The sequence below is a fragment of the Pinus tabuliformis genome, chromosome 2_2 (genome assembly GCF_031772625.1).
Source record: "Pinus tabuliformis cultivar Carrire ecotype Pingquan chromosome 2_2, CPIR1, whole genome shotgun sequence".
NCBI classification, from domain to species: Eukaryota; Viridiplantae; Streptophyta; class Pinopsida; order Pinales; family Pinaceae; genus Pinus; species Pinus tabuliformis.
The window spans coordinates 949,276,649-949,298,695 of NC_142300.1; the positions used below are offsets into that span (position 1 = coordinate 949,276,649).

Here is a 22,047-nt window from a genome sequence, read left to right on the forward strand (position 1 = left end):
GGATTTAAATCCATTCGGTCTCATGGATGTTCGATTCCCCTTCCACCTATGTCGGATCACCTACTGCAGCTTCACTTGGAGTTCCCTGTCTCGGTGCCAACATCAGGCTCACAGGAAGTGGCCACTTTTCCTCCTACAATTGCGCCAACTTGCTTCGTATCGAACTTCAGAATTCTTTATGCCATTGCTTAATCCCATGTTAAATCCGGTCTCCGCATCGAGCGCGTTCTCAGCAGTAAGATCTGGGGCCTCCAAATCCGATGCCATTCGCACATTTCGCGCGGTTGACTTGCTCGGCTGTTAGCGCATGATGGGAGGCAGTTTTCTCTCTCCTCCGCTTGCCACGCGTCGGGCACTGAGTGGAATCGCTCCGTTTTCACCAAATCTGCTTACCGCCCAAAGGTGCCCTTGATAAATACGGCTGGTTTTTGGAGCGCGGGTCCCACCATTGCCTTTAGCCTTTTTCCTCACAGTTTTTCGGGCTCTCATGCGACCGAGCGCTCGGGGCCTCTCCTTCTTGAGGGGTTTTGCCCAGTGATGCGCGATTAGCGCTAAGCACATCAAAAACTGCCTCCTTTTCCCCATCCAGGCTTCCCAGGGGCTAGTTTCGCCTCCTGCGCAGTCTCCATGGGCCTCAGTCAGCACGCTTTGACCGAGGTCCTCATTGTTCCACGTTGGCTGCTAACTGCCACAGTTTAGAGGTGTTTCTGATCGCTGCTCTTAATTCTTTGGAGTTTGTCCCAAACTGATACAGTCACAGTTCTCTGATAACTCTTCATGGATCTAATTCGGATCACGACCTTCCCACTAAAAAAGCTTTTGGACCACCAAAAGTTGGCTTTCAAGCATCGACTAAGTGAGGGTACTGTTGTCTCGCTTGTCCAATCTCAATCCACTTTGCACTGCTCGGCTTTGAACCTTTGAGCCCAATTCTGAGGTACTCAACATCTCCTTTGCGCGTTGTCCTCACCTTCTTCTCCAACACTGTGTCTTCCCGCAATTCATTAAGATATTCAGGTAGAAGGTCATCAATAGAAGGCAATTGACTCTGCTCTTTGGGATCCTCAATCATTGAAGGTTCAAACAATCTCAAGTAGTCTGCATTTATGATTGAATAGATGTGTATATAAGCTAGTAGATCGAGGCAAAAAGCATTTTCACCAATCTTCTCAAGTATTTTGAAGGGTCCATCCCTGATAGGCTTTAGCTTTTTACCTTCACCTTTCATTCTGTCATTGCTGATATACAGCCAGACTTGGCCACCAACTTGGAAACCATGCTCCATCCGATGCTTGTCATGCCTAGCCTTTTATTTGCCTTGCACTTTTCCAGTTGTTCCTATACTGCCTGGTGGATCTCTTGGATTTGTTCAATGAGCCTAGTTGCCTTGTTCACATCACTGTGTCCATCAACTGTGGTATCTTTACCAAAGACAAAATCCAAAGGAGACCTTGGTGTGAAACCAAAACAGGTCTCAAAAGGAGATCTCTGTGTGGAAGAATGTTTTGCTCTGTTGTAAGCATGCTGCACATAACACAAGTGTTTATCCCAAAGCTTAGGATGTTTGCTGCAATATCCTCTGAGTAACTAGATCACTGTCCTGTTAACTATTTCTGTCTGGCCATCGGTTTGTGGATGAAAAGCTGTGCTTTTATTTAGTTTGGTGTCCATCAGTTCCCACAGACTTGACCAAAACTTCCACACAAATCGGGTGTCTCGATCAGATATAATGGAAGTGGGTAATCCAAAATGAAACCATACATATTCAAAGAACAGTTTTGCAATTTGTTCAGCTTTAATCTATTTATTACAAGGTATCAAAATACACATCTCGCTAAACCTATCCACAATAACATATAGATAATCATGACCTTTCCTAGATTTAGGCAATCCTCCAACAAAATCCATGGAAACACTTTCCCAAGGGTGAGAAGGTACTGGTAATGGAGTGTACAAGGCTAGTTTTCTGTTGTTGGGCTTGCTTTTAGCACACATAGTACACCCTCTTACATATCAAAAAACTGTCTCATTCATTTTTGGCCAATAACAAAATCTTTGTAGTTGTGCAACTGTTTTACTTACCCCAAAATGCCCTGATATCAAAGAAGTGTGTGCTTCTCTAATTATCTTTACTCTCTCAGTTTGTGGAATGCATAGTTTCCCACAATGATATAAGAGTCGGTCCTTTACATGATCATCCAATTCTTCTACTCCTTTGCCTTGACTCAAAGTTGCATATACATCTTTAAAGTCTATATCTTGAGCATATTGTTTAATGTAGCTTTCATGTAGTATAGAATTATGCTCAAGTATAGTAGATGCATTTATAATAGGTCTAGATAACATGTCTACAACTTTGTTATGTATGCCCTTTTTATATCTGATGACTAAATAAAATTGTTGTAGAAAACCCATCCATTTGTAGTGTCTTGATTGCTACAACTTAGTTTGGGAGTGTAGATATTGAAGCGATTAATGATCATTATGTACTATTGTCTCTTTGCCCATTAAGTAGTGTTTCCACTTTTTCACACTCTGAACTAATGCATACAATTCTTTATCATATGTAGGATAGTTAACTATTGTAGGATTAAAAGTCTCAAAATGATAACATATGGGTTTACCGTGTTGTGTCAACACTGCTTCCATGGCATAGTCACTGGCATCTGTTTGGATCTCAAATGGTCTTTGCAGATCAGGCAGTGCTAGTACAAGTGTTGTACTAATCTTTTCTTTCAAGGTGTCGAAGGCTTTCTGATGTTTGCCTCCCCACTGAAACACCTTGTTCAATCTTGTCAAAGCATGTAAGGGAGCTGCAATTGAGGAAAAGTTAGAAATGAACTTCCTCCAATATTGTGCTTCTCCTAAGAAGCTTCTCACTTCTGTAGCAAACTTGGGTTTAGGCCAGTTTACAATGACTGCCACTTTAGAGGGATCTATTTTCAATTCACCACCCCCTACTATATGACCCAAATAATTTAGAGATGTTTTGCCAAATTCACATTTTGAGAGTTTAACATGAAGTTTTTCTCTTTTCAAAATATCTAATGTCTACTTAACATGCTTTCAGTGTTCTTCCCACATTTTACTAAAAATCAGAATGTCATCCAGATACACAATAACAAAATCATCAAGAAAGGGTTTGAGTACATCATTCATTAATCTCATGAAAGTAGCAGGAGCATTAGTTAAGCCAAAAGTCATAACCAGCCACTCATACAATCCCTGCTTTGTTTTAAAAACAGTCTTCCATGCATCTTGTTCTGCAACTCTGACCTGATGGTATCCCCTGTGCAAGTCCAGTTTGGTGGAATAAACAACATCTTTTAATTGATCTAAAAGATTATCTATGCGAGGAAAGGGATATCTATTTTTGATCTTTATCTTATTCAGTGCTCAGTAATCAAAGCACATTCTCCACGAGCCATCTTTCTTTCTCACCAAAACGATTGGTGTACCACATGGTGATGTGCTAGGCCTGATGAACCCCTTCTCGAGCAACCCCTACACCTACTTCTTGATTTCAGCATTCTCTAAAGCAGACAACCTGTACATTCCCATATTAGGCAATGGAGCATCTTGCTACAAAATAATATCATGTATTATTTCCTTTTTGTGTAGCAGACCTTTAGGTTCTTGAAACAATACATCATACTCTGAAAAAACATTTTCTATATCAGTTTGTTGTTTAGCATTACAGCCCTCAAATACATTGGTTTTATCAGGATTCTTTTCCTTTACAACCAGCAGTAAGAATTGTTTGCATTAATTTATCATTCTTTTCATCTGCCCTGAGTTTATGAGATTAGAATTATTCTTGAGCTTATGAGCTCTTACAAAGTATTCGATTCCATCTTTAACAAGTAGATACTTGTTCTCAACTCTATATAAAATAGCTTTTCTATCATACAAGTAAGGACTTCCTAAAACAATTCAACATATATCCAAAGGAATTATGTCTAAATCAACCTCATCTACAAATGCTGACCCAAAAGAAAACTTGAGTTTGCACTGTCTAATCACTTGTAGTTGTGCTTTATCATTCAACCATCCTAATGGGTATGGTTTCTTGTGAGGTGTAGTTGCTAATCCCAATTTCTTTACAATTGCTTCAGAAATTAGATTTACTTGTGAGCCACTATCAAACAAAGTATCAATCTTTTGATATTTGGAAACAACTCGAATATGGAAAATCTCATGTCTTTTTCTCTCATGTTCTTCATCAATAATAGATTGAGCAGAATTACTAGTAGATGCTTCAAAATTCTTACCTCTTATACCTGTGGCTGCAATGGTGGTTTCATCTCCCGATTCTGACCCCAAATCTTTATGAATAGCTGTAGTAGTCTTCTTCTTCTTGCATTCAAACTTCTTAAGTCTCAGCTCTGGATGCAAAATCCAACAATGCTCATCATCATGCCCATCCTTGATCTTGCTTGCAGTGGGTTGCGATGGTCCCCCAACTTTTGGATTTCCATTCTTTCATCTAGCTTCTAGATGAGTAGCTTTTACAGATGCCTCATCTATACTAGTGGGATTAAACATGAGGATGGTATGCCTCATGTAGCTGTGTAGACCACCAATGTACTTCAAAAGAGTCTCTAGTGGGTCTAATGAGATTCCTAGAATCAATGCTCTCTTTCTAAATTCTTGAGTGTACCCTTGCACACTCTGCCCTTTCAACTGCCGAAGAGTTTGCCAACTCATCATGGCTTGTTGCATGTAGGCCAATGGATAGAACTGCTTTTTGATTGCAAAAACAAATTCACTCCAGACAAAGATAGTCTTACCATGTCTTTTCATGTCAGCTTGGGTTCTGCCTTCCCACCAAACCAAGGCAGTGCCTCTTAGGCGTAGGCTTGCTAGTTGAATCTTACTCTTGTCTGAGTTGATGTTCTGTACTCTGCAATAAACATCAATTTGTCTAATCCAATTGTCCAACTTTTCAGCGTTTAACTCTCCATCATATATAGTCAAATCAAATTTAACATCTAGTTTGATCAAAGATGCTTTCTTGTTATGCATAGGGCTATTAGGAGGTGTGAGAAAGTTTTTCTCTTTCCCTTTTCCTTTTGAGCGGTCATGGAAGTGAGACTCATCTTCTTCTTTGTCTTTCTTAGAACCTGATGAATCTTCATCCTTATGCTTTCTAAAGTCCCTATACATTTCTTCTACCATGGACTTTATGGCTAGGAAACTTTCTATGAATTAAGGGTCTGCCCCACATAACCTTCCTCTGACATTGTCTTCAGAGGATAGACTCTCCCAATTTCAGGATTAGTTTCGACCAACTCTCCTTCTCCTAATTTGAGCTTTGATCTAGTAAGCATTCAACAGCTAAACCAACACAAGCTTGTGTAACCTTACAGCCTAAAGTTATGATACCACTTGATCTGAAAATCACCCTATGAGTGATCTCAGTTAAAGATTTATTTGAATGAAAGTATTACAAACTCATGCGCTGGTGTGTGTCTATGTTATTTAGGTAACGGATTGATTAGATTGCAAATACACAGAGACTTGAAATGGAAAACAACAGAGGAATACAGTAAGCAAATACAAGGACACAAGAAATTAATAAGGAGTTCACCCCATCCTCCAGAGCTACATCTCCGCTCCAACTCTCAGTGGTGGCCTGATTTTTGTCTTAAGCAGAGAATTACAATAAAGGAGCTCAATATGAATCTCCTGAAACAGAATTTTCTTGGCAAGGTGGTTCTTGGATTCCCCAAGCCACTAAAGTGCACAGACTCTTTTCCTTACCATCTCTTTGACCTCTTTGATCTTTAATGGAAGGAGCCCAATGTGGTGTTCAGTCATGACAGATCCTCTCGGGGATGGTTCGAATCTCTCAAACTCTCACGCTGCCTTTGGTCAGCTCGGCCCTCTGTCTTCTTGCTGCTTGTTGCTTCCTTGTTTCTTCTCTTCTTTGTCTTCTGTCTTCGGTTCTTCGTCTCCGTGTTCAGTGTCTTCTGCCTTGTCTGTTCATGGCTTTAAAGCCATTCGGTCTCATGGCTGTTCGATTCCCCTTCCACCTCCGTTGGATTGCCTACTAAAGCTTCGCTTGGAGTTCCGTGTCTCGACCCAACATCAGGCTCACAGGGAGTGGCCACTTGTCCTCCTGCAACTGCGTCAGCTTGCTTCGTCGGTTCGATTTTTCAGTTACGTCATGGAATGAGTCATCCGCCACCTTGGTGGTCAAATCGGACTTAAGAATTCTTTATGCCGCGACTTAATCCCCTGTTAAATCCGATCTCCCCATAGGGCGCATTCTCAGCTGTTAGATCTGGGGCCTCCAGATGCGACGCCATTTGCACATTTTGAGCGATTGACTTGCTTGACTGTTAACGCGCGATGGGTGGCGGTTTTCTCTCTCCTCCGCTTGCCACACGTTGGGCGCTGAGTGGAATTGCTCTGTTTTCGCCAAATCTGCTTACCGCCGAAGGGTTCCCCCGATAAATACTGTCGGTTTATGGAGCGCGGATCCCGCCTTTGCCTTTAGCCTCTTTCCTCACGGTTTTCCGGGCTCTCATGCGACCAAGGGCTCGGGGCCTCTCCTTCTTGAGGGGTTTTGCTAATCGCGCATCAAAAACTGCCTCCTTTTCCCGATCCGGGCTTCCCAAGTGCTAGTTTCGCATCCTGCGCAGTCTCCATGGGCCTCAGTTAGCGCGCTTTGACCAAAGTCCTCGTCGTTCCACGTTGGTTGCTAACTGCCATTGTTTAGAGGTGTTTCTGATCGCTGCTCTTAATTCTTTGAAGTCTGTCCCGATCTTATACAGTGATGGTTCTCTGATAACTCTTCATGGATCCAATTCAAATCAATTAAAATGACTTAAAAATAAATAAACTAAATCATATTGCTAAATAAAAATAAAACTTAATAAATTAATATATAATATTTCTAATAAATTAATCTATAATATTTATTAAATTAAGGTATAATATTTGTAATAAATTAATTTATAATATTTATTTTATATGGATTTAATTGTTTTTTAGTTATTATTTTAATTTTGTAAATATTATTGTAACATTTTAAATCTCCTCAAAATTATTATGAGATAATCAATTCATGATAATGATGTTAACATCCACTAAGATCGATGTGGTCTATTGGCCTTTAAGAAAATAAGAGATTAATTGAGACTCTTTGATATTTTATTTCTATGATTAAAAGAAAAGGGAAAGAAGCATTCCCGGGTCACTATAGTTTTGTTGACTTAACAAGTCAATAAAGTTGTAACGTGTGTTGGAAATGAGAAAAAAAATGTTTTTCATTTTGAACTCTCTTAGTATTGTAAAAGTGACAACCTCTTTCATCTGAAGGTGTTAAAAATAGAGCAACTCCGAGTTTCACTTGGGAGCTCATGAGAATTAGTTATTATTTTTACAATGTTCATTTTCTTATTAGCACTCGTCAAGACAAAAGGATACATTTAGTTAGAAAGAGTGAGGTTGATCACCTCCATATAATACCTTAGCTTCATTTTCCCCTCTAGCTCCTTATCATCCCACAACTTATCTTTAAATTTGGAAGAACAGTGTTTTTATATTATCTTTATTCTCCAAGAAGACTTCCTCCTTTAACCCCCAATGGTCAAGCCAAGACCACGCATCCTTATGCCATCCTGGCCTGACCAAGAGGTAGGGGTTCTAGCTAGAGCTAGAAGAAGTTTTGGGGAACCTCATGGCATCCATGTTGTAAAGCTTCTTCTTATACATTATATACCTAACCATGGCCATACTTTGAATCCACGCATCCTTATGCCATCCTGGCTTGACCAAGAGGTAGGGGTTCTAGCTAGAGTTAGAAGAAGTTTTGGGGAACCTTGTGGCATCCATGTTGTAAAGCTTCTTCTTATACATTAGATACCTGACCATGGCCATACTTTGAATGGGAGAAAAACTAGCTTGAATGAAGAGTTTAGGATGGGAAGTATTTCCTTTCATCTTGCGGTTGTAGGTTACAAATTATTTTTGGATCAACTCAAATTTCTTCCATGATTCTCTAGATATACTAGAACCCCAAACCTCACAAACATATAAAATAATAGGGGTGACGATAGTCTCAAAGAAAAACCATTTTTTGCTCCAAACCTCAATAACTTTTTCATCCTTCAATAATTTTTTGTCAATACCACAATTCTAGTTGAGCTAATAAATGTCAATATTTGAATATTTGTATAAAAAATCTTTCTCTAAATAATTATTATAATAGATGAAATTATCAAATTTTTAAAATCTAATATTCATATATATAAAAAGTATAATTTAATATAATAATAAATAATAGATAATAATATACCTATTTAAATTTAAATTGAAAAATGATTAATCATCGTTAGTATATTTTGAAAAATGATTAATCATCGTTAGTATATTTTGTTTGCTTTTTAAAACACACCCTTTTCTAGAAGGGCAAATTTTTTCAATTCTGTGGTGCCACGAAGACCAACGGCCAGCGTGGGCTGACGTTATACGAGTGAATTAATACCCCACACCAATACTTTTGAATCGAGTTATACATGAATTTGAATCGAGTTATACATGAATTTCTTGAATGGATTGAATTGATGGCATCGCAATTTCTTTCCATGCGATGCCCACTCCGTGACTTACACGGCTTCTTCATTACAGCCGCCGTGTACATCAACAAGAACACACAGCTCACGTGCTTTGGATGGATCTATCTTTAATTTGTTTTCCTTCTCTCGTGCGGCGAAGACCAACGGCCGCCGTGGGGGTAAGGCGATATAGGAGTGAATTGATACCACACAAATCATTTTCAGTGGAGTTGTTATTCAACCATTTCATACCACTCATTCTCCCTCCTCAACGTGACTTCTATCTATGCACACGGCTCTTCCTTTATCACAACCGCATTGTATATAAAGGTGCGTAAAAAGAATCAAAAATATATATATACTTGGCCAAAATAATATATGAAGACAACCAGTGGAGACAGTGGCAGTCCGAAACGGAGGATGGATCTTTAATTTGTTTTTCTTCTCTCGTCCGGCGAAGACCAACGGCCGCCGTGGGGGTAACGCGATATAGGAGTGAATTGATACCACACAAATCATTTTCAGTGGTGTTGTTATTCAACCATTTCATACCACTCATTCTCCCTCCTCAACGTGACTTCTACGCACACGGCTCTTCATTTATCACAACCGCATTGTATATATACAAAAGGTGTGTAAGAAGAATCATATATAGTTAGTTGGCTTGATCGTGGAGAAAATTCCAGAGTTAAACGTTGATTTTCTGGGAAGTGTAAACCACGGAAATGATGATTAACGCTATCTAAAATGATATTAATAATATATAAATTTCAATTTTAAATTGATATATACTTAATCAATCATCCCTCCGTGCTTGGTATATTTTGTTTACTTTTTAAAACTTATAAACTCGAAATATATCCTTTTCTAGAAGGCCAGATTTTTTCACTTCTCTCGGCCACGAAGACCAACACCATGGATTACAACCGGACAAGAACACACAGCTCACGTGCTTTGGAAGACTCTGTGGTCCGTTTTCCTTCTCTCGTGTCGCGAAGACCAACGGCTGCCGTGGGGATAACGCGACATAGGAGTGAATGGATACCACACAAATAATTTTCAGTGGAGTTGTCATTCAACCATTTCATACCACTCATTATCCATCCTCAACGTAACTTCTACGCACACGGCTCTTCCTTTATCACAACCGCATTGTATATAAAGGGGTGTAAGAAGAGTCAAAAATATATATATACTTGGCAAAAATAATATAATTAATTTTATACAGTGGCAGTCCGAAACGGAGGATGGATCTTTAATTTGTTTTTCTTCTCTCGTGCGGTGAAGGCCAACGGCCGCCGTGGGGGTAAGGCGATAGGAGTGAATTGATACCACACAAATCATTTTCAGTGGAGTTGGGCCAAGTAGATATTAGGAAAACAAAGGCATTTAATTCCATGTGAGTTGGAATAAGAGAGGTCAAATGAAAAAAATGGCAGAGTAAATTGGAAGGAAATTCGTATATTGACTTGGATAAATAGGACAGAGGGCCAAGTAGATATTAAGAAAACTAAGGTAATTTAGGTAATTTTTTTTAACAATTGACTTGACTTTATGATAAAAATAAAATATTAGTGATTTTTCAAATTCTAGTATGACAGAATTTGTAAAAGGACTGTTGGTGAGAGTTATAAAGTTGTGAAAAAGTTGACATAAATAAATAAAAAAGAAAATAATAAAAGTTAAAAAGTTGAGTTAATTTTAGAAAAAGGTAAAGGATATTATTCAATGTATTTATTTACCTACATCAGATTGATATATAAGACTAGAGAATTAATTTCTAAAATTTATATAAGTGTACGTATTCTAATCCTTTTAAATCTGAAATTCTAACTTCTTTTAAAAAAGATATATTTTTAATAATAAATCTATCTTAAATGTTATTTTTTTGATGTAAATAAAATATTAAAATTATTTTAAAATCTGATAATTCGGATTATAGTAAAAAGCATTTAAACAAATTAAAAAAACTATAAAATATTATATGCTTATCTTAAATATTTAACCATACATATTTAAACATGAACTAATTCATATTGTGAAATTACAAGTAAAATGTATAATTAAAACTATCGAATTTAAAAAATATAGAATTTTTTTAAAATATAGAATTTTCATGAACTAATTCACATTGTGAACTTGCAGAAAGATCTTATATATATAAATAATGTAAAATGTATGATTAAAACAATCCAATTTAAAAATATAATATTCTTAAAACATAGAATTTTTAATTTTTAGCTTAATACATGTGTTAAGTTGTATTGTACTGGTGAATTAACTTTGTGCACGTGAATTGATAATAACATACAAATAACTAGGTATGAAAATAGACTAGAAATATAAAATTTCATAAATACAGATAATTTGGAAAAAAATATCCAAATATCTAATATGATTTTTTTAAGTTAAAATTTAAAATTTAAAATAAAATTAAAAATATATAATTTTAAAATTTTAATAAATAATATATTATTATTTTAGTTTTTTTATGATAACTATTGTAGTTAAAAAGATCCGATAATATTTACAGTTTTAATTATTAATTTATTATTATTTTTATTAAAAAAATACTTAATATTTAACTTATTAAATTTTGCAAGTCTGATAAATTGAAAAATTTTAGTTACTTAAATAATTATCTTTAATTTTTTTTAAATATATAAATTAAATGATAATGATAAATAAAATTATTAAATAATAAATTTCCATATAGATTTAATTTTCATTTAATTTAACTTTAAAATTTTAAAACATCTGTATAACATTTTATTCTTTGATTTAATTTATATATTTATAAATTAAATCATAATGATTAATATAAATATTAAATGATAAATTAATTTTTATTATTTATTTAATATAGACTTAATTTTCATTTAGTTATTATTTTAAAATTAGGAAATATCTATATAACATTTTAGCCAAAGTTATTATGAAATAATTAATTAATAATATAATTAAATACATTAACATATAATAAATATTTTTAAATATAGATAATTTTCGCTTAAATTTTAAGTGAGATGTGATTAATAAACCATAGATATTTCATTTGCTTTTTAAAAGCTATGAACTCCACATAAATCCTTTTCTGGATAAGGATAAGGCTTCATTTCTTTTCAGTTCTCTTTGCGAGGAAGACCAATGGCCACCGTCACACATAATATATCCGTGACTTACACGGATTCTCCGCATCTTCACCGTGACTTAACAGGGATCCTCCATTATTATACTCAACCTCACTTTAAGTCCTTTTAAACTGCTTTGTAATCATCAATTATATATAAATACAATTATTTCATTTTATCTGGCTAAAAAGAAAAACACCAATGGCCACCGTGAGGCTAACGCTCACGCACTGCACGCACTCACCAATTATTTCATTTTAACTGCACGCACTCACCAATTTCTTTTCATTTCTGGCCCACACGAATCGTTCCGCATCTTCACCGTGACTTACACGGATTCTCCATTATCAGAACCGCCGTGTGTATATATAGAGATGCATGTACAACATACAACTCACGGATTGTGAGAGAGATTTTGGTGGTAGAGAGAGAAATGGATCTTCTGTTTGTGATATCGTTATTAGTGCTGCTTTGCATCATGGCTGCCCCTCTGCCTGCAGCAACGCATCTTCCCGATGCTGTTTCTTATAAGCACATGGCCGCTGGATTCCCGTGGCTTCCGGTGGGTCATTCTGATTCTGAACGCATGGTGGAGGAACGTGAATTCAATTTATCTTCAACGGACGCCCACGATAAAAGCGACCTCCATGCCCTCTTGTCGTTCAGAAATGCCGTGACAAAGGATCCATATGGCCTTCTGTCCAACTGGACGGCGGAAAACTCCGACAAGATGTGCTCCTGGTTCGGTATTCGCTGCAAACCAAGAACCAAAAGGGTGCTTGCCATTGACCTCTCTAGTGGAGCATTGCAAGGTACTAGTGGAGCATTGCAAGGTACAGTTTCATCCTTTGTTGGCAACCTCTCATTAATGCGCACATTCAATATTTTTCGTAATGCTTTCACTGGAGGAATTCCGGCCGAGTTTGGCAAGCTCCATAATCTGCGCACCGTGGATCTTTCTTTTAATGATTTCACTGGAGGAATTCCGGCCGAGTTTGGCAAGCTCCATAATCTGCGCGCCGTGTATCTTTCTCATAATGATTTCACTGGAGGAATTCCGGCCGAGTTTGGCCACCTTCAAGCACTACAAACACTGGATCTCAGCTACAATAAGCTCCGTGGTCATATTCCAATGGAATTGGGCTTGTTACAGCAACTGAAGTACCTGCTCCTCGGTGGCAATATGTTCAGTGGTCCTATTCCAGTCGAGTTGGGCATGCTACAGAAGCTACAGTCCCTGGATCTAGAAAGCAACTATTTCTCAGGCGGAATTCCAGTCGAGTTGGGCATGCTACAGAAGCTACAGTCCCTGGATCTAGAAAGCAACTATTTCTCAGGCGGAATTCCATGTGAATTGGGTAATTTGACACAACTTTCATATCTATCCATTTCTGGTCGTAGTATTTCCGGTTCTATTCCCTCTGAAATATTTAGACTTCCCCTCTCCACTTTGTCTCTTAGTTTTAACCTCACAGGGAGGATACCTAATTCCATTGCCAATTTGACCAAATTAACTTACCTAGAGCTTTATGAATGTGGGCTCGCTCACATATCTGAGGGCATTACCAATTTGACGAAGTTGACGTATTTACGTCTCTCTGGTAACCAACTCGCTACCATACCGGAAGGTATTGCCAATCTGGTTAACTTATCCGGCTTGGAGCTCTTTGGTAACCAACTCGTTACCATACCGGAAGGTATTGCCAATTTGGTTAACATGACGTCCTTGGATCTCTCTGGTAACCAACTCGCTACCATACCGGAAGGTATTGCCAATTTGGTTAACATAGAGTCATTAGATCTTTCTCAAAACAACCTCATTCATATAAATGAAGACATTGCCGACATTGCCAATTTATCTAAGTTGAAGACTTTAGATATTTCCGATAACCAACTTAGCCATAACATACCTAAAGGAATTTTCACTTTGAATAGTTTGACCGAACTAGACCTATCTCAAAATAAATTCACAGGTCCCATTCCTAAAACCATTGCCCGTTTAAAGAAGCTTGAATATTTAGATTTCTCAAACAACCTCCTCCAAGGGACAATTCCAAGAGCTATAGGAGAACTCCATTCCTTGTTTTTCTTAAATTTAAGTTCAAACAATTTTATTGGGAAGATTCCTAATAATATTAACAACTTAGTTTCACTTTGGCACTTAGATTTATCAGAAAACAATTTGGAGGGACCTATTCCTACTATGTGCACTTATAATTCAATTTCTTTAACTATTTTCTCGGCTCATTCTAACAATTTCTCTGAGACTCTAACCTCATCCTTTGCTAATTGCACCCAGCTTGTAATATTGAATTTAAGGAAGTGTGGATTTACAGGTGAGCTTCCTTCCACCCTTGCAAATCTGGGTAACTTGGGAGTTTTAAGCATGAGTTATAATAATCTTCATGGTAGTATTCCTCAATGGATCACAAACCTCACCAGCTTGTTTTTGTTGGATTTATCCAACAATAATTTTAATGGAACAATACCATATGATCTTGAAAGGCTCCAAGGATTCAGTGTAAATATTGGAAATGAATCTAATTGGGGAAAGTATTATTTTAATATGGAGGAATACATAAAAGGGATTGAGTATAATGTGTCACGTGTCTTGAGTACAGACATTATACTTGATTTGTCTAAGAATAATCTTACTGGAGAAATCCCTGTAAACATAGGCAACATGAAAAGTTTGAGGTTACTAAATTTCTCTGGGAACCAATTGGAAGGAAGCATACCTGCATCTTTTAGTGAGATAACTACTTTGGAGCAGTTGGACTTGTCCAAAAATAATTTGGGTGGAGCAATTCCTCAAGAACTCTCTCAGTTATCAATGCTGGCTTTTCTAGATGTTTCATCTAATAACCTTTGTGGGCCAATTCCAACAGGGACACAATTTTACACCTTTAATGAGCCTTCATTTCGAAAGAATAAGTGCTTATGTGGATATCCTCTACACATAAGATGCAATCAAAACTATACAAAAACCTCTGGTGGAGACAATGGCAGTCAAAGTAACATGAAAAGAGAATGGCTCAGCTATGTAAATGAAAAAATGTCTTTGATAGCATTAGCTATAGGAATGGGGATAGGATTTGCAGGAGTTATTGCTATGTTTATTGTTTGGGATAAAGCAAGGTATTGGGTTGTGGGTTTGCCTTCCACAAGCACAAGAAGACCCTCTTATGGCTTGTATCGATTCCCTACATAGCTCAATCAAACTTGTCCCTATACATCACTATCTTAATATATGTAATGCCACTTAATGATATGGTTTGAATGTTCTTTATCAATATACCTTGTTGTTTCAGTAAGTGTCCATGCATTATTACTTGACATAAAGTTGTTTGAATATGGATAAAATTTATTACTTGACATAAAGTTGTTTGAATATGGATAAAATTACCTACTTTTGTAGAAGAATGTAAGATACAGTTCACATAATTAAATTTCTTTCCTTTGTTGTTTATTGTTAATTATTAATATATATAAACAAAGTGAGATTGAAATAGACAATAATTTTAAGCTTACGATATATATTGTTTTAAAGTTTTTTCAGAAAGAAAGAGCTAAATTATATTATATTTAGTCGATATAATAGATACAAAATGGTACATATCATGCTGATCAGACTGCATAATCTGGGGACATGGAACACAAATACTTAAGCAGATCCGTGTAGATGAGACACATCGTGCAAGAACAGAGGGGAAGAGTCGGCAGAAAACATATATATGCAATACAAAAAGCTTGGAAAACAAAAAAGGATGAGAAAACCAGATCAGATAATCAAAAGCTTGGGAGAGAGAAGTCCTGTATGGAAAATGCTTCCCCTCCAGACTTTACCTCCAAGTACCAGCAGCCTGGATCAAGATAAAGTTATTGTTCATTATTGAAAAACTAAAGTAGATGGATCTACATTAATTTTTTATTAATAACTTACTATTTTTTTAAATGTCAAAGCCTTTTAATACAATCATTTTATAATAAAATAACAAAATTGATAATGAAAACTATGGATGATTAGTATATATAATAATTAATAAATCTCTAAATTTTAATAAATTCTCCATATTTATTAAGTGCGCTAAGAGATAAGATATGCTATATTTAATTGTTTGATATTGTTGAAAAATGTTGATTAAATTGCATCTAAATGATAAGAAAGAAAATTTCAAAACATACTAGTTTTATATGATTAAATTCAAAGATTAAATTCAAGTTATATGCTTAAATTTAGATTAATATTGATGATGTTATAAAATATGAATATTTTAATATTCAGTTAAATATTTAAAATAATTTTATTAATAAGATTTTATATATGACTTGAAAAAATTTCAATTTATTAATTTTGATTTCTTATATTTGTTAATACACACAAAATTGTTAAGTTAAAATTTTAATTAAATAAAGCTTTGATTAACAAAGGATATATGTCTATGTTTTAATTCGTTGAGTGCAACGCATATCGGATTTAATATTTGAATACATTATTATTTAATAAGTAACAGAGTATGACATTTTGATATAATATTTTTATTTAAATATAAATGTAAAAGGAAAATAAATATAAATTCTTAAAATTAATATTAATTTTGATTTCTTATATTTGTTAATCCACACAAAATTGTTAATTGGCCGTTGATTAATGATATTTAGACTAGTTGACAGTTTGAGCAAAGGGGCCCCTTGATATAGCAAAGGGGGCCTCCTTATATATTAAAGCTCCACAAAGTCCAATGAATCTTGAGACTCTTTGAGCTCTTCTGGGTTATGAAACTAGTTGAGAGTTTGAGCAAAGGGTGCCCTTTATATAGGAAACCCGCCCACGCTTGAAGGAAAACCAAACATAACTCATTCATGGAACCCGTAAAGCAACATAGAATCCAATTTTATGAGTTTAACCTAGATGTTAGAATGTTAAGGTTCAACCCAGCTTGACCCTTCCTAACGGAGGTAGCCACATTAATAGCATATGAAAAATAATGTGGTCCCGAGGGGAGCTGCCATTACACCCAACCACACGGCTGTCCAAATGAGTTAAAACTGTTATTCATATTATCCTTACTGTTTAAGCATTATGTTAGGATGTCAAGCAAATCTACAGCTTGACCCTTCTTAAGAGGTTGCCACAAAAAGACTCTCCAGAATTTATGTGGTCCTAGGGGAGCTGACATGACACCCAACCACACGGCTGTCCAAATGAGTTAAACAGTACCGGATGACATGGTGGTTTTCCATCAAGGTGTAGGAAGAGTCTAAAATGACCAAATTAGATCCTTTTTTGAGAAAAGGTATAATCTATCTACTCAAAATTGAAGGGTGCCTTAAACGATAGAATTTAGCCATTCTAGAGGTTTCCTAGACCTTGATGGAGAAAATAGCATATCAGTTTTAAAATGTTAGAATGTTAAGGATACATTACAGCTTTGACCCTTCCTAACGGAGGTTGCCACTATTACTTGAATCCGCTAAGAATGTAATGTGGTCCCGAGGGGAGCTGACATAACACCCAACCACACGGCTGTCCAAATACTTAACAAACTGAGATGGTGTTTTTCCATCAAGGTGTAGGAAGGGTCTAAAATGACCAAATTAGATCGTTTTTGTTTTAAAGGTAGAATCTATCTACTCGAAATTGAAGGGTGCATTAAACGATAGAATTTGGCCATTCTAGAAGGTCCAAATGATCTACTTCTTCAAAAAGATCATTTGATCATTCTAGAGTGGGAAGAGATGTTCTTCTAGATTTTCAATTGATTTTAGACCAGTCTAGGAGTTGGGGAAGAATATGAGCTTCAGACTTTTTGAGATCCCAAGCTTTTAAGGTTGTGACCTGAGTCGTCAACTTTTTGAGAGCCAAGGTATAATGTTATGTCCTGCCCATACCCTGCCCTTGGTCCTTCGTCCTTCTGTGGATTTAAGTTGACCTTCTGTTGCGTGGAAAGGGGTTGATCTTGAATACCCTAAAGGCTGGCGAAAAGGGTATATGCATTTTTAATAAATATAAATTCTTAAAATTAATATTAATTTTGATTTCTTATATTTGTTAATCCACACAAAATTGTTAATTCAAAATTTTAATTAAATAAAATTATTAAAATTAATGTTAATCCACACAAAATTGTTAATTTAAAATTTATTTAATTTAAAATTTTAATTAAATAAAGCTTTGATTAACAAAGGATATATGTCCATGTTTTAACTCGTTGAGTGCAATGCATATGGGATTTTATGCATGTTTTAGTTAACTTTAAATACATTGTTATTTAATAAGTAACACAGTATGACATTTTGATATAATATTTTTATTGTATTTAATCTAATCAATGAATTTACTTGCGAAATTCAACGTCAGAATATGTAATTTTATATTTTAATTTCTAAAATTTAAGAAATAAAGTTCTTATTTATTTTTAAATAAAGTTTTATAAAATCATAAAAAATAAGCATGTTCTACATACAAATACAAAATGTTCCGGGTATCATTCGACCCATTATTTTAAATTTTTCCGAACATTTTGTATTTTACTTATAAACAAAATATTAAAAGAGACATACTTTTATGGTTTAAAGAAATATGATACGAAAAGACATTGTCCTTTCAAATTTTTTATATGTTACTGTAAAGAAGCTGGAAAGTTACGAGACAATTTTTAAAAAATGTTTTATTTAATTTACTGAATGCTTATTTTTTATATATATAGTTTTCAAACAAATTGGTTTTAGGATTATTATGATTAGTTACATTTTAGTTATTTTCGGAAAAAATATTAGCCTTCAGCTTAAATCCAAGGCATGATAAAAAGGCTAAAGGGAAAGTTGGGTTTAAGAGATATCACTCCACTCAAATGCCTGAAATCCAATGCATGATAAAAAGGCTAAAGGGAAAGCTGGGTTTAAGAGATATCACTCCACTCAAATCCAGGCATGATAAAAAGGCTAAAGGGAAAGCTGGGTTTAAGAGATATCACTCCACTCTTGATCATCTGGTTACCTCTTAAGGGAATGCCAAATAATAAAATTGTAAAATTGGTCTCTTATGTTGCTTTGTTGACTTTAGAAATTTTTTTTAACATTCCTCCTAGGAAAACACTATGGAAGAGTATGGAAGAGGAGAGAAGAGATAATGGTTCCTATTGAGCTGAGGGTTGTGTCAAACCGCAGAATTGTTTTTACTTAATGCACCTTTTTTATTCATATGATGCCTTTGTTTTACCCGTTTATAAACTCTTTCTACATTCTTTAAATGCAATAACGAAGATTTGTGCTTGTGTTGTATTTTATATAAAAATACCTTCATTATATTCATTTCTAAGATGAATGCTCATTAAAATGTTGTTAATGTAGATCGTCTTGTTCTTGCATCGCATAGGGATCTTGCACCAAGTATATGTGGAGAACTTCATCACTCAAGCTTGCCACGAAAGAAATCGCTAGCTGGTAGTACAAACATGCATTTCGAATAATCTTGGATCCTTTTTGATAGTCAAAAGTAGACTTATATTTCATTGACATGTTCCTGCATTAAAGGGCAACATTCCTGCACTAGAGAGCAACATTAAAGGGCAACATTCCTGCACTAGAGAGCAACCAATTTGGAGCTTTCGTACATTGACACATTTTTGAAAATGTTGTTTGAACACCTCCACATCAGTGAAAATGCACCAAGGTCGTACATATGGATTTTTAAGTAATACTTAATGCTTCAAACCCCAAATTCGCAACAGCTTTCAAATGACCAACTTACTCCTATATTTGCGTGCAAATGAAGAAGACTATGAAAATTATGAAACATGGGTTTTTATCCCAATATAGAAAATTGAGTAACACATGGACAATTTTCCAAAATTCACCACCGTTTGTGAGATCTGAAGGGGTCTTTTGAGGCATATTTGTAGAAATTCATGTGCCGGGGATGATACATATTCTCCCCTTCACCAATTGCGATTGTGATTGCCTCATCACATCGCAACCTTGAACTTGCCGAGGGCCGATTTGAACCACCTTTTCCGCCTACCGCTGCAATATGAAATTTTGCAAGAGCCAATGTTGGGCTTCCACTTGGTGCCTCCTTATTCGCTAAAGACTTGACACATCATCCTAATCCTGCCATGTAAGCAACTCAAACCTGAACTTTGACTTTCTCTAACTTCTGCATACAAACTCAGTTTTGAGTGTCCTTCACACCGATGGATTCAAAATGACAAGCTCTTCAATATGAAGCTAAGTTTCACAAGATTCTGACAATTTGACTTTTGAACATAATTCTGAGCATCTGATCACTCCTCCCCACTGTAAGCCTTTTGGACCCCAAAAGAATCACTTTCAATTATTGAACAGATGAGGGTATTGTTCACTCACTTTCCCCACTTCAATCCATTTGGACTTTGATGGATGTGTACTTTGAAACCCACCCGAAGATAATCAATATTTCCTCTTTCAATTGTCCTTGTCCTTTTGTATCAAAGTATTCTAGAGAAAAGTCTTCAATAGATGGAATTTGAACATTCTTTCCTGAATCTTCAATCAGGAAGGGTTCATACAATCTTAATTTTTCAACTATAAAAACAGAATAGATCCTCATATATGAAGGGAAATCAAGCCTGAAAGCATTATTACCAATCTTTTCTTGAATTTTAAATGGACCATAAAGAATTGGTTTCAACTTTTTACCTTCACCTTCAAGCATTTCTTTGCTAATGTATAGCCAAAATTCATCACCTAATTGAAACTAATGATCCACACGATGCTTATGATGCCTTGCCTTATACTTGCCTTGACTGTTTTCTAGTTGTTCTTGAACTGTTTGGTGAATCAACTGAATTTCCTCAATGAGATTATTTTCCCTGTCTATCTCACTATGTCCATCTATAGCTACATCTTTCTCAAAGATGAAATCCAAAGGCGATTTAGGCAAATACCCAAGACATGCCTCAAAAGGTGGAGTTAGAGTAGAAAAGTGTTTTGCTTAGTTGTAAGCATGATGAATATAATGCAACTATTCATCCAACTTAGGATGTTTTCTGCAATATCCTCTTAGCAAATGAATGATTGTCCTGTTAACCACTTCAGTTTTCCCATCGATTTGGGGATGAAAGGATGTACTTTTCTTCAATTTGGTGTGCATGAATTTCCATAAACTTTACCAAAAAATTCCCAACAAATCAAGAATCACAATCACTTACAATAGAAGTAGGCAATCCAAAATGAACCCATACATTTTGAATAAAAAGTTGAATTGTTTATTCAACTGTAATTTGGTTTTTACAAGGCATTAACATGCACACCTTACTGAACATATCCACAACTACATACAAATAATCATGACCTTTCCTTGATAAAGGGAGACCTCCTACAAAATCCATAGAAACCCTTTCCCATGGTCTTGAAGGCACTGGAACTGGAGTGTACAATCCTAGTTTCCTATTACTAGGCTTATTGATTGCGCACAATGATAAACCTCTTATAAAAGGTGACACTTTCAAGTATATGAGGCCAATCAATATACCTCTGAAGATTTGCTATTGTTTTACTTGCACTGAAATGTCCAGCAATAAAAAAAGTGTGCGGTTCCCTTGTGACATTTACTCTCTCTACCAATGGAACACAAAGTTTTCCCAAATGATAAAACAAATTATCATGTACACGGTAGTCTAATTCCTAAACTTGGTGGCCTTGACTCAAGTTTATATATACCTCTTGAAAATAAGCATCTTGTACATATTGTTCAACATAACTTTTAGGCAAAACATAATTATTCTAGAGTAAAATGGTTATATTTGCAACCGGTCTAGAAAGCATATCTACAACTCTGTTTTATATACCTTTCTTGCACCTGATTACCAAGTGAAATTGTTGTAAGAATCCCATCCAATGAAAGTGCCTTGACTGCTGCAATTTGGTTTGAGATTGCAGATATTGCAGAAGTTGATGATCGATGTGAATAGTGGTTTCTTCTCCCATCAAATAATGCTTCCATTTATTCACGATTGAGATTTCAAATAATGCTTCCATTTCTTCACGATTAAAAATCTCAAAAGGAAATGAAATGGCCTTACCATGTTGTAAAAGCACTGCACCCATGGCATAGCCACTTGTATCTATCTGTATTTCAAAATGTTGTTTCAAATTCAACAATGCGAAAACTGGGGTTGAATTGATATTTTGTTTCAAAGCATCAAATGGTTTTTGCTGTTTGCCTCCCCACTGGAAGGCAACCTTGACGTTGGTCAATGCATGTAGTGGAGTTGTTATGGAGGAGAAATTGGCAATGAACTTCCTCCAGTACTGCGCTGCTCCTAAAAAACTCCTACTTCCGTGACTGATTTGGGTATTAGCCAATTCAA

General features: G+C 35.7%; 1 protein-coding gene and 1 long non-coding RNA gene across 2 annotated transcripts in view; one reads left to right on the top strand and one right to left on the bottom strand.

Annotated features, from left to right (window-relative positions):
* Window positions 1-12,528: 12,528 nt before the first annotated feature.
* Window positions 12,529-15,090, top strand: LOC149196335 (uncharacterized). Its single transcript, XM_089405523.1, has 2 exons — window positions 12,529-13,323; window positions 13,393-15,090. The coding sequence occupies exons 1-2, from the start codon at window positions 12,564-12,566 to the stop codon at window positions 14,904-14,906; spliced, it is 2,274 nt and encodes a 757-aa protein (XP_089261649.1). The 5' UTR covers window positions 12,529-12,563; the 3' UTR covers window positions 14,907-15,090.
* Window positions 15,091-15,204: 114 nt separating this feature from the next.
* LOC149196336 (uncharacterized) overlaps window positions 15,205-22,047 on the bottom strand; it is an 88,792-nt gene continuing 81,949 nt past the window's right edge. Inside the window, exon 3 of the long non-coding RNA XR_016254637.1 lies at window positions 15,205-15,558. This is a non-coding gene — a long non-coding RNA (uncharacterized LOC149196336). The remainder of the gene's footprint in view (window positions 15,559-22,047) is intronic.

Bases quoted from the DNA above. Each gene is read 5' to 3' on its own strand.
- LOC149196335 (XM_089405523.1), top strand. From the start codon at position 12,564: ATGCGCACATTCAATATTTTTCGTAATGCTTTCACTGGAGGAATTCCG. The intron at 13,324-13,392 runs GTATTGCCAATC...CCATACCGGAAG, and splicing joins ACTCGCTACCATACCGGAAG to GTATTGCCAATTTGGTTAAC.